The sequence below is a fragment of the Catharus ustulatus genome, chromosome 3, assembly GCF_009819885.2.
Source record: "Catharus ustulatus isolate bCatUst1 chromosome 3, bCatUst1.pri.v2, whole genome shotgun sequence".
Taxonomy (NCBI): domain Eukaryota; kingdom Metazoa; phylum Chordata; class Aves; order Passeriformes; family Turdidae; genus Catharus; species Catharus ustulatus.
In genome coordinates this window covers 60522433-60535578 of record NC_046223.1, presented here as the reverse complement: position 1 = coordinate 60535578, position 13146 = coordinate 60522433, and the positions used below count along the sequence as shown (strand labels likewise).

The 13146-nt window shown below is 46.7% G+C and overlaps 1 protein-coding gene across 1 annotated transcript; it reads left to right on the top strand.

The window, feature by feature from the left end:
- The first annotated feature begins 315 nt into the window (after positions 1-315).
- Positions 316-3104, top strand: TCF21 (transcription factor 21). The gene is made up of 2 exons (XM_033056189.1): positions 316-986; positions 2572-3104. The coding sequence occupies exons 1-2, from the start codon at positions 537-539 to the stop codon at positions 2659-2661; spliced, it is 540 nt and encodes a 179-aa protein (XP_032912080.1). The 5' UTR covers positions 316-536; the 3' UTR covers positions 2662-3104.
- The last annotated feature ends 10042 nt before the right edge of the window (positions 3105-13146 follow it).

Here is a 13146-nt window from a genome sequence, read left to right as displayed (position 1 = left end):
GAAGGAGAAGGAGAAGGAGGAGGAGGAGGAGGAAGGGGGAGGATAGAAAGACAGAGCAGGGGGAGAGAGAGTAAGTGAGTTGTTTTAGTCCAGTTATGAAGATTTGATCCCAGTTCTGAGCTTTCGGCAAAGGCTTGCTGGGATACCTCATTCCCTGTCCTGTGCAAAGGTCTGTGATTGGGGATGTGGTGTGCTCAGTGGGCAGGGCCCCTCCCCTGGGCTGGATCCGCCTCTCTTATCCCCCAGATAAATTACTAGTGTCCTCACTAAATTCCTCGGCTTTCTCTCTCCCTCTCTCTCTCTCCCTCTCTCACACAATCTCACTCCCTCTCTCAAACACAGGCAAAGCAGGGTTGGGGGGTGGGAGGGCGGGGATCCTCTCTGGACTGGTATTGTGCCTTAGTCCTGGGCGGGGAGGGAAGGGGAGGAAAATACTGGCGCCCCTTCTCTCCAACACCGCCTTGAAATAGATTTGAGGAGCTGCCCTTCTTCCCCCCTCCCTCCTTTCCTGCTGGTCGTTTGGCATCTTCCAGACCATGTCCACTGGGTCTCTCAGTGATGTGGAAGATCTGCAGGAGGTGGAGATGCTGGAGTGCGATGGCCTGAAAATGGATACTAACAAAGAGTTTGGGGCGTCCACCGAGAGCAACGAGGAGGGATCCAATGGCGAGAATGGCTCCCCTCAGAAGGGGAGAGGGGCCTCGGGCAAGAGGAAAAAAGCTCCCCCCAAGAAGAGTCCTTTAAATGGAGTGAGCCAGGAGGGAAAGCAGGTACAGAGAAATGCTGCCAACGCCAGGGAGAGGGCGAGGATGAGGGTCCTTAGCAAAGCCTTCTCCAGGCTTAAGACCACCCTACCCTGGGTGCCCCCAGACACCAAACTTTCCAAACTGGACACCTTGAGGTTGGCCTCCAGCTACATTGCTCACCTGAGGCAGATCCTGGCCAATGACAAGTATGAGAACGGCTACATCCACCCAGTCAACTTGGTAAGTCAGAGTCCGCCGGGGACAGGCGCTCTGTGCGTGTGCATGGGGAGAGGTGGGTGAGGAGCTGGCATGGGGCATGTGCGGGGACAAAACTGCTGAGCTTCTCCCTGGTGCCAGTGGGGTGGGAAGTGGTACTGTACAAGGGGACAGGCTCCCACGTACCCTGCTGCCCTGTGCCCTGAGCCTCCTCGGCCCCCTCTGCTGTTCCCAGCAATCCCGTCCAGGAGACAGGCAGCCACGCTGGCCACAAATAAGCAGGGGCAGGCTTTACACTTTAGTGGCCCAGAAATGGTTAAGAAACCATGGAGGGCTGATGGCAGCTTTCTACCTGCAAGTGAGCAGGTACAGGAGTTTGGGTAGAAAAGGGTGTGTTTGAGGAAGGACCCAGGATTTATTCTTATCCTGTGTCTCTACCCTAATGTTTCCTGTCCCCAAGCCCTAGCTTTTTAAAGACAGGGCTCTTGGGGCTCTGTGCTCAACTGCTCAAGTTTGCTGAGTGCAGGACATTTCTCCTATCCCGTAAACTGGCACAGGAGAAATAAATACCAGTGCAGACTCTCCAGAGGAGATGTCTGCCCCAGGCACACTTCACAATGCCTCTTCCTGGGCTGTGTGGTGTCCCTCCTGCTGCTCCCTTCGTATAAAGTTTTCCTGAGCAGCCCTGGATCTTCCAACTATAGCCGGTCACCAGAAATATCCAGTTTCCAGCTCTAAAAATATGTACAAATTATGTAAACTGAGGGTAAGCAAGATCTGCCTGGGCTCTTTTTAGACATATAGACTTTACACTGCCCACACGTGCAGACCCTGACTCATAAATGGATCACAGAGGGGAGCTGGGGACGTTTCACTGAGGTCAGGCTTTGCCTTTTGAGCTCTGGACTCTGGGGAAAAGTATGTTACCCACTGTGTCAGCTGCTAAGGGCCTGGGAGATAATTTTTGGTTAAAAACAAAATCCTCAGCTCAACAACACAGTAAAAAAAATAAGTAAAACAAAACCAGCACCCAATATAGATATAACCTCCCTCCTCTTCTGTACAGAGGCACACCAAAACATGCTCCCCGAGACGCAGGAGGCCAGGGAGAGCGGCCGGGGGCTGCTGGAGCTCCGAGCAGCTCCTGCGCCCGGGGTAGCGCGGCGAGGCTGAGGCGGCTCCCGCGGGCCGGAGTCCCCACGCCGGTCAGGATCCAAACGCGGGGAGAGGCGCGGCTACGGAGGGGTGCCCGCGGTGATCATGCCGGGGGGATGAGAACGTGCCGGAGCCAGGCGGCTCCTTTCTCCCTCCCTTCTGCCGCGTATCACACGGGCTTCGCCGCCCCGTGGACGCCCGGTGGGGACCGCCGGGGCTGAGAGGCGAAGCGGCTTCAGCCGCCGGCAAAAGGCAGTAAAAGGCTGCCGAAGCCAGCGGCAACTGGCCCGGCCTGAGCCCCGCTGAGCTCTGCCCGAAGTGGGCTCTGGTGGGGAATGGCCAGGCACGGTCTCCCCGGACGCTCCCGAACCGGACTCGTTGGCGATATGAGCGTTGCAATGTGCATTTCTCCATATGTAACCCCCTTCCCACTCGTGTCTTTTCCTGGCTACAGACTTGGCCTTTTATGGTAGCCGGCAAACCCGAGAGTGACCTGAAAGAAGTGGTGAACACAAACCGCTTGTGCGGCCCGACGGCATCCTGAGCCCCCGGCCGGGCCAGCAGCGTCCGTCCCGGCGCGGCCGGGCAGCGGGCGGCGGGGCGGGCAGGGACCCGCCGCTGCCCCGGGCACAGCCAAGAGGAGAGCCGCTCTCCCGACGCAGAGGAGACCAAATGTGCCCTAGCAAAGACTCCGTCCACCCCGAGAGATCCTGACTCTATTTAACTTTATTAAATGCGTGTACAGTCGAGTGTCCTGCAACCACAGCCTTGCTGGTTCAAGAGCTACTAGAGAAAAGACAGAGATCAAACAAAACCTACCCCGCGTGTATCTTTTGTCTGAGACCTGTGAAATATGTAGATGCCTAGAAAAACTGACTTTGACAGTCATCTCTATGAAGTAATTCACCCTAAAGATATATAGATATATTTTCTTCAAGCAGATTCTGCTTTATTTCTGTGAATAAACCTTCCTTTCTACTGAACACGGAGCGGTGTTAAGTGTTCGTTTGAGGCTCTCGGGCTCGGCGGGGGAAGGACTGAGCCTCCGCCGGCTCCGCCGCTCCGCGAAGCGGCCGCGCTACGGGGATCCCGTCTCTCTGCCCCGGGCCACAGGAGGTCTGCTTTCCCGGAGCTAAAGACCTGGAGCGAAGCCCTGGGGGAGGGCGTCACTGGGCGCGCAGCTCGCCGCGGGAGCCCGACCCGGCTCCGCAGCCCGGCGCCCGGGCGCTGCGGGAGCCGCCCCCGCCACTCCGCCCGCTCTGCTCCGCGGGGACAGGAGCAGTGATCTATTGATGAAGTACAGTCGGTCCTCAGCGCCGGGAATTTTTAACTTAAACATCTCCTCTCTATCGATCAGCGCGCCCGTGGGAGATGAGGCTGAGATAAACAGGAGTGCGGGGCGCTCCCCCTGCACCGGCAGCGGCCGCCGGCAGCTGATGCGCCAGATCCCACCGCGCTGTTTAATGTTTCAGGGTTATGACCGCACTGTTTACAAGATGTCTTCGGTTATTTATACTGTTATTATTAGCAGAGGGGCTTTAAATTTCCGCCTCACTTGCTCTTTCAATACCATCCCTCGGTTCCGTTTGATACCTGGGTACTTTCTTGCCGAAAGCAGGAGAGGGGCAGCAGGGCTGCAGGGCCGTCCTCCGAACCAAGCCCTCCGTCCCCGCTAGTTGCGGCGCCCAGCGGCAGGGCCCGGGGCGCGGTCACAGGCACCGCGGGGGCCACAGACCCTCCCGGGGGCTCACTCCCCCGGGTATCCCCCGCAGGCCGGTGTTGAGCTGCCCCGGGCATCCGTGCAGCCTGGATTGTGTTAATTCTCATCCCCCACTTTCCCTCGAGATAACTGGACGAGGTGGCGCGTCCTCCAGGCGACCCAGATTCACCAGTTGAGTTCATGCGTGGGCTAGGTTAGGTTTAATTAAAGCAGCTCGCTGTGAACCGAGGGCTGCGCAAACATCTCGGCCCTCATTGTGAAAAGGGCCAGGAGCTGCTGTATCATCCTAATGGTTGTGAAGGGGAGAGCTGTTTAATTTCACTTTTGCGCAGTTTTATCTCAATGCCGCACAATTAAGCGCAGACCTCTGTGCCTGGCCTAACCTGCGCAACTTCACTGTTGTGGACGGGACTGTGCCAGGTGAGACACGCACTCACACACAAGGGCTTGACTGACTTTGCGGCCACACACAGACCCCGAACAGCCGCAGTTTTTGCTGAAGAGACGAGCAGCTCTGGTAACCACAGTTGAACAGGCTCATTTGCTGATTTCTTTGCCACAGACACAGAAATTCAGTGGGAATTGCAGGTCTGTTAAAGGGAGACAAAATAGAGACCCCCCTGGCCTTAAGCTGAGTGCAGGTGACTGATACAGCAAACACACATTTTACCTCTAAATTTACTCACTGAATTGGAACTAACCATCAGATTTAACCACTCAAAATCTCAGCTTAAATCCACACTAACTAATGCCTGGTCAAGACTCACACAGCAAGATGGTGATTTCCTTCTAGAAAGCAGAAATTGATATGCATCTGAGATATGCATAAAATTGAGTTAAATTTTGAATATTCTAACACATGCTTCTTTGCCACCCTGTCTTGCAATTCTTGCTAACTGCACTCAGTATCTTCCCACCAATACCACCATATGCAGTGTTCGTTCGCCACCTGAAATACAGCACTGAAGAAAGGGAAAGGAGGAATACAGTGGTACCCTGTGAAATCTGAGGAACACGGCTATAACCATGTGCCAAAAGCTGCAGGAACAGGAAGTGTTGAAGATGCTTACTGTGTACACACCAGCAATAGACACCATTGCTTCTCGTACTGCTGTTCACTTATCTAGCAGTCTACATTGCAAGTCTCTTGGGGACTAAACTATTCCTTGAGCATCCTGCACCTTCCTCAGTCCTTCCCTCTGAGCATGAGTTCAGCAACAAAGAAACAAAAAGCAACAAAAAATAAACAAAAGCAACCAGCAAGTACACAGAAAGGTAAATAATTACTTTACTCTGACTGTAAAATAATTACTGACTTTATATCAATTTTGAAGACAATGAACATATTTTCCAGAGGCATTTATGTGGCTGGGAACTCCTGGTCCACTGACCTCTTATGTTAAGGGTAAAGACCTGACAGTAATGGCACAGTGCTGGCAGCTGGCTTCAACAGCCCAAGTTTCTTACATGAATTAAGAGTTCTACTATGCACTTCAGGAGAACAATGAATGAAATTATTCTACCCTGCTCCTGAGTGCAATTTTACCACAAAATATTTGCAAACAGAAAATGTATGTTTAGTCTGACTGAAGCAATTTATACTTTAGGAAGGAACTCGCAAATGTGCTAAGGAAAAGAGGGAACAGGTTTAAATATTGATGTCAATGACTTTAAAGAAAATATTTTGTTTGCTTTCTTGCTTTTCTGTACAAAGTCATGCATTTTAATATTTACCAAAATATACTTATACCCTTTTTCACGTGGAAAAAAAGTTGACTTGGTTTATCTTTCTGTATCTACATGGATGTAGATGCAGCTGTGTGAGTGTCTGTATACATTCCCTCCTAGTAATGTTTGAACTCATTGCCTGATTTCAGCTAGATTTGACAGAGGTCTCAAAGATAACTAAGTAACTATAATTTTTAATATTTTTGTGTGAAAACAGGCAGCTGAGTAAAGAAAAAGCCTGTAAATTTTGCAACTGATGGAAGGATTTCAACATGAGCTCAGCCTTTATTGGATGTGACAGCATATAGAGCAGAGTGTCAGCTGCAGATGAAGCTCCAAACGCTGCTTCAGTCACAGGATACAAGTTCATAGAAAACTTGCTTATCTTAAAACATGTTTTAAGATAAGAACTCTATAAAAGTAGTTTAGTTCCATTTGATTTTAATACCAGTATTTTTTGTTTGTTTCTTTATAAAGAAACTAGTTTCAACCCAGATACTTCGTGACCATTTTTCAGTTCAGCTAGAGACTAGCAAATACTTTATTTGCAGAGCCAAATCAGTGCTCAGGCTCCTGGGTTTGGTGCTGACATTGTGCTCCTTCGCCAAAGCTTTCACAGTCTATAAGGTCTTACAGAAAATACCTTTTAGGCTTATCTTATCCTCTCACTGGGAAGGAAATCTGCCAGCCTGAAGCATCATCAGCAGAGCAAGAAACCCACTTTGCAGACACCTGCAAAATGCTGTACTGTTCTGGGCGCTGACTAGGGCAGCGAGGCCATGGTGCTGGTCATGCCTTTAAACTTCAAGGTGCATAAGGAGAACATGTGCAAGATAGCTTATTCTTTAAAGTGCCTCCGAGGTCAAAATTCCCTGCTCACCTCAGAAAAGAAAAGACACAGGAAATCTGTGTGGTTTCTTCTGTAGGGAAGCTGGTTTGAATCCTGGACATAATGATAAGATCACAAGCACAGTTTTGCTTGATGTATTTGTATTTCTAACCCTTCAGTTGCATCTGCCTGAAAAAAGACTTGCTTCCTTTTAACAAATCACATATATTTTTCAAAAGGCAATTTTTGCCAAAATCCTGTTGTCATTTCTCCTCATTATAATTTGTAGTAAAAAAAAAAATATGCAAAATACATTAGCTAATTGCATGTTATAAACTTTCTAAAAGAGAATAAAATGTACACATATCTGGTGTACAAGTGGAGGCTATAATCTGATATAGTTGCTGGGTGTTTTAATTTTTGTCTGGCCATCTGAATGCAGATTAGTTTCCCAAAGTCTCCCAAAAGGGATAGTACTACAAAAGAAATTTCAGTTACATTGACATGAGTTTAAATTTCAATGAAATTGAAATTTGTAGTAGAAAACAACCAAGCATCCTGGAATTGCCATGTATATACACACCTGGAAAATCCTCCATACAGAATTTCTCCCAACAGTCAGATTCAAATTGCTGGCCCAAGTAGCACTGAGTATTCCCATATTAAGGCTGTGCTATCAAATGCAGGCCCACAGGGTAAACACCATCTTGTGCTCACTATTCAGCCACAGATTGCTTCATGCTCTTCAGCCCAGCATAGTTCATGGACGGGAAGTGGCACAACCAGTAATAAGGCACTTTTCCGTCACTAGCACCGCAAAGTTACTGATGTGTTACGGCTTGGGGAATTCCTGAGATGGGGAATACTGAGATGCCATAGGTCTGACCTAAAAGTTATGCTCCAGGAAGGATGGGGAAAAGCCATGTGTTACCTTTGAGAGAACTGTTGCCAGCAGACTGCAAAACCAGCCAAGTTCTGCAATTAACTGGTTTCACTTCAGACACTGGTGTCTCCGAGTATAAAACTGAGCAGGCTCAGGCATGCAAGTCATCCCATTTCCCAAATGCAGCATGGACATACCCTAGGGTCACAACAGTCCAGGGATGACGCATTTTCTTGCCTTAGGCTTTTGCCCTTAAACTGAAACTTGTAAACAGATGAAACGTGTTTTCAAGCTAATGCGCATGTGTGCACTCAATTACACCACCCTCTAAACCTCCTTGCAAGGAAAAAAAGATCATAACAAAAGCAAGAAAATAAGAACCAGTGCAAATCCTTCCTTCAATTTAAATTTTAAGAGGTCCTTCTCCTTGAGCAAAGAAAAAAAATCCCAATCCTTATTTAGACCTCAGGCTGTCATGTAAACTATTAGACCATATCCAACTGTAAATATGGATTATCTACAGTCTTGAGTTTTCTCTTGGTTGTTTACATGTTGTTTAAGAAACAAGGCTCGGAAACTCTAGGGAAAGAAAGCAAGGGTATAGCTAACAGCCAGGAGACAAGAAGAAAGAGAGAAAAAGACATAAAATAATTCCTCTTCCTCTGATTACTACAGTTCAGTCTTTGTGGCAGGACGGGTTCGGGAAGGGAGGAACTATCAGCAGCTCCATCACAGATGGGTGGAGCCAGACCACCGGGGCGATGGAAACCGGGGGTTGAGAGCTGCAGCTGCCTTTTCCTGGGAGGAACATCTGTGAAAGCCTGCACGGCAGCAGCAGGGGAGGAGTGGGCACAGGCAGAGAGTTCCCAGGGATGTGCTCATACAGATAACTGTCCCTGGAGGGTTTCCCAGGCTGCTGCAGCAGCACTTCCCTCCCCTGTTAGTGGAGAGGCAAAGACCATCATGTGGGACAAGCAACCGAAGTATCACCACAGCCTCTTGCTGCAGCATCCTGTTTCCTGTGATGCTTTTTGATGGTCGAGGTGACAAGAATGGGAACAGTTCTTCCCTGATGACAATATGATTTTTTCTTACATAGGGACTTTTACACTCTCGGCATCTCAGAATCAATACACAAAGTATGCAGACGACAGGAGTCATCTTGCAGCATTTGGCTGTCCCCTCATGACTAAATATTTTTCTACAGGAGGCCGCTATCATTACACAGATGGGAAGAAAAAGAGATGACAAATGACTGGCTGAAGGTTCACACATAAGTTTGCAATAGGCTTAGGGCACCAGCTTTTCTGGTGCACAAACCCATGGGCTGTTCTCCTAGGCACACTGAAAACACCAGGGATATTCTTGAACTCAGTACAAAGATAGGAATCAGTAAGGTATGGGGAGTGATCCTCTCAGGCTGGATATCTATGTCTACATCTACACTTACTAGAATACATAAACCAGGCCATGGACCATGCTCTGCCTTCAACAGCCAGTGCTGTGGCTGGGGACACATCCACACAGACCTCAGTTTTATTCTACTCACCAAAAACAGTCCCTGGCATATGCTACTCCAAAATCATCCTGGATACTTTCTGGGAAAAAATCAGACAGGCCAAAGACATAGCAAGGATCCTGCACAAAGAAAGATAAGCCTCAGCCTTGTTTTATTTATCACTGTCACTGCAGCCTTAGAAGCTACAGCAATAGAGACACTTGATGCCTTTGTCTCACCTCAGTCTCATGCTTTTCTCACTTGTTTTCTAGATCAAACTGTGTCCTTCTTTCATGGGCCAAAAACTCTTAATGAGGATCCTCTTTGCTATTTGTATTTCATAAGTAATATATATCTGAAGACTAAAGGTCACTAGGAGCAAGAGGCCAAGTTCAAGAACAAACATAACATGATATTTAAACGATATTATACCCTAAATTACGACACTGAAAACCTGTGTTCATTTGTCACTTAACTCTGCAGTACCTTTTCTACTTGAGTTGTGAGCTTCCTGACACCAACATTTGACATATGCCCTCATAGTATCTCTTTCTCACCATTGCAAATTAGCATCAAGTTAAACTCATCCCAAGATCTGGAACTGAGATATTCCTCTACTTAAATCCATGGGAAGAATTCAGACAGTCAGTAGATGCTGTCTGTACACGCCTAATATTGTTCTTCTGGGGTAGGAAGGAAGCTGGACAGGGGGAGCTGAAGCCAGCACCCTCAGTTTGGCTACAGATATACACAGCCCTGCAGGGAAGCTGCTGAGGAACCAATATTACTATCTTCCAACAAATTTTTCTGCCTCATTTCCCTCACACTCAGTTTTCTGATTCTACTTTCAGCATGCTTCTCTCTTACTGCCAACAGAAGTCAGCATGCACAATCTGTAAATACCATTCAGTCATAGAGGCTGAAACTACAGATATGTACTAAATTATTGCAAAGTTTACTAAAGAGAAGTCTCATTCTGATAGCTGGACTTTAATGTTGAGGTACTTCACTACCATTTTTAAAATATGTTTATTTTATATATTATGCAATATAGCAATATAACACTATGCAATATATATATATATATACACATTATATAAAAATGTGACAAATATTTATGTAGTATGTAGTAACTATATTTCTCTTTTCTATAAACAAACATATAAGATAATACATATTATAAAATTAAACAATGTTTGAATATTGTTGGTATAAGCACCACTTAGAGCAGGAGGTAACTGTTCAACAGTGCTGGCATGAGTTATCATAAGTTATCATGAGTTATCGTCATCAGAGAGCTGTGAGAAGGCACAGCTGAGTTTACTGTTTCACCTGATAAACTAAGCCCTGGAGCAAAGGATTCCCTCCCTGACTGATTTCTTCCTCATTCCCTGATGGCTGCCAGCCTGGGAGATGTCTCATAATTAAACTGCAGTATCATGTTTGCAGCTGATGACCATTTCACACAAAGTCATTTCCGAGGAACATCCACAACCAGTTGCTGCTGGGTACTTCTTCTTCAAATATGAATCCTTTAATGCAGTCTTCTACTCAGACACCACAGTATTTACAACACAGCTGCATAAAACTCTCCAGCCAGCCTTCATTGTGGGCTGCCTCAGGGGGCCATCCAGCTTTCTTCTCTCCCCCTTACACTTTCCCATAGTCTACCTTGCACAGGATCTTATCTGATTGAAAGTTAATCCTGTAAAAATAGAAAAATCCAGATAACCAAATATTTGCTCCAGTCTGAAGCAATTTGCTTCAGATGAGTGATTTCCTTTTACAGAAACCTGCAGCTACAGCTGAATAACAACATAACGAAATTGCATCTTCATTCAGTCTCACTACTGTAATTACTGAACAAAAAACATGCGCAGTGTCCTAAAGTTCAGTTACCTTGTTTTTACTGCACTCTTACTGATAGTCCCAAGCAGCACACGATTCCATGTTGCACAGTGTCCAAGCACAGGAAACACCCTCCCCACATCTCCATCTCCTCTTTACATCCCAAACAAGGGATTGCAAAAAAAAAAGGCTTAGGAGAATGAAATCATGCAGTAAGGAAGTGACAGTGTCAGAAACGGCCTCTGTGCCTTCTCTGTCGGAAGTCATACAACATCTGGTAAGTTAAAACCTCATGGAGATTCAGATCCTTGCCATCTCAGCCAAGATGGAGGAGGATAGAGGAGGAAGCAGTGGAGCCAAGTTAGAGTTGCATGGAGGAATGGAGACCAGCAAGACGAGACGGCAATGAGAGGACAACCAGTTTTGTAAACTATATAGGTACAGAACAGAATTGCAGCACAACTGATAAACTTACAAGTCAAACTAGGTAGGTGCCAAATCACCTTATTTGCATTCCACGTTTATGTGATCATAGCTACTTGCTTACATTTGCACATTTTCCAAATATATATATCTAAAGATGCAATCTTCAGAACATGTCCTAGTCTAAACAGGAAAAGCTCGGACTGACAAAGCAGTCAAAACTTTCAAATGATAAGGGTTCATCTCTTTATCAGCAAAAAGAATTTTCTTAACATCCAGGAATGATTGCTCTGTTCTGAGGAACATGTGCTAGAAAGTTATACCTTGAAAAGAGCAAGCATTTGGAGGCAGACAGTGGTAGTGTGTGCTTGCAGACATTTTGTTTAGAATTTCTGAAGACCTTTAAGGTTATGCTGAAGAAAACATAATATTAATCAAAATTCAAGCAAAATCAGGGTTTATAGAGATTTTCTTCATAATTTGCTGATGTGATCAACTATTCAGAAAAAAATAAATCAGCATCTGTTGTGACCTGAAAAAAGTGTCAGAGGGAAGGCACCACAGCACTCTACTTGGCTGTGTTGCTTTAATGACTCAGAGCCTTAAGCCCATAAAGAACAAAACCAGCCTTGAGGCACTCTGTAAAAATGCTGGAGATACCGTGCAGAGCTACTGAACGATGGTAAATTCAGAATCCTGGTTTCCAAAACCTTGCCTTGCTTGCCTGCGTTCGCCCGAAGGCGGTGGATCGGCGTGGATCCGTGTCTGTAGGAAGCCACACGGTGGCAGCGCTGTCCCACGATGCTGTGAAGCCAGCCTGGGAACAGGAGAGCAAAACCATGTACCCAGCTGATTTGAAGCGACAACTTGAAATACTTATTTTTGACAAGGGAACCTAGTCATGCATTTCAAGGATTAAACTGAATCTAGCAGAAGAAAACACGCCAACTCTGAAGCATTCAAAATTTAAATTTCATACTGTTCCTTCTATCCTAATTAAAGCTGTTTTGCTACCACATCACATAAGCAAAATACACAATTACAGAACCTCAGTTTCAGAAAATTGTCAATTCAGTGAATACTCTGCAGTACACCCATATATATATTTCTATAATTTTCATATAAAGACCAATATTCTTTATAAATCTGAAGTCAACTTGACATCTGTTTAATTTGCCAGTCTGGGTGGTGAGTCCTTAAGGGGCCACATTCCTGGGCTCCCATGTGAAGCACAACAGCTTTTCCAAGAGAAAATATAAGTGTAGCTGAAAGGCTCTACTCCCTACAGACAGCACAGATGGGGCAGTGCCAGATTTAGAAGACTGTCCTGGACAGAGAGAACCAGTGCCATCCAGGCACCCCCACTGTGTCCACATGTCCCATTCTATCTGCCCTCTAAGCATGCACCATGTGCTCATTTTGCAAGGATGAAAAGATCTGCACATTGAATGAGCACAAAGCAGCAGTCTTACATTAGTCGTTTTAACATTAGAATCACAAAAAAAGAAGTGCTGAGAGCTTCACAGAACTCACAGGAGTTGGGCATATTTGACGCTTCTCAGTCACCTCTTCGTATCCTTGTTTTACTTGGGGCTAGCAGTCTGCTGACACACCAAGCTCCCTCAGGTTATTACTGCTGTAGACTATCCCTTCAATATCAAATAAAGTCACTTCAAATTAAAAAAAAAAAAAAAAAAACAACAAACAAACAAACAAAAACCCCTAAAATTATTTTTAAGACAAGAGATAATGATCAGAGTGCCGCTGCAGTGCAACATGCATGTATGGAGCAGCAAGGCATGGATGGCAGCGTGCTGAGCCCTAAGGCCTGCTGGCTCCTGTCGGACCAAGGCTGAGCACTCGGTTCGGTCAGAGTGCGTGTGGAGCGGCCAGGCCAGAGCCTAAGGGGCTGCAGCAAGCTAGAGAGGTGCCAAGGCCAGCGCCGCAGAGATGGGCCTGGTGCGGGCCACGAGCGTCCGCAAGGTCTGAGCTCAACACTGCACCAGCTCTCCAGAGGCTTGGCTGGCTAAGGCGCTCCCTGGACGCGCTCGAGCTGAAGCCTGTTATCAGTCCTACAAGCTTTAGGACACCAGACAATGG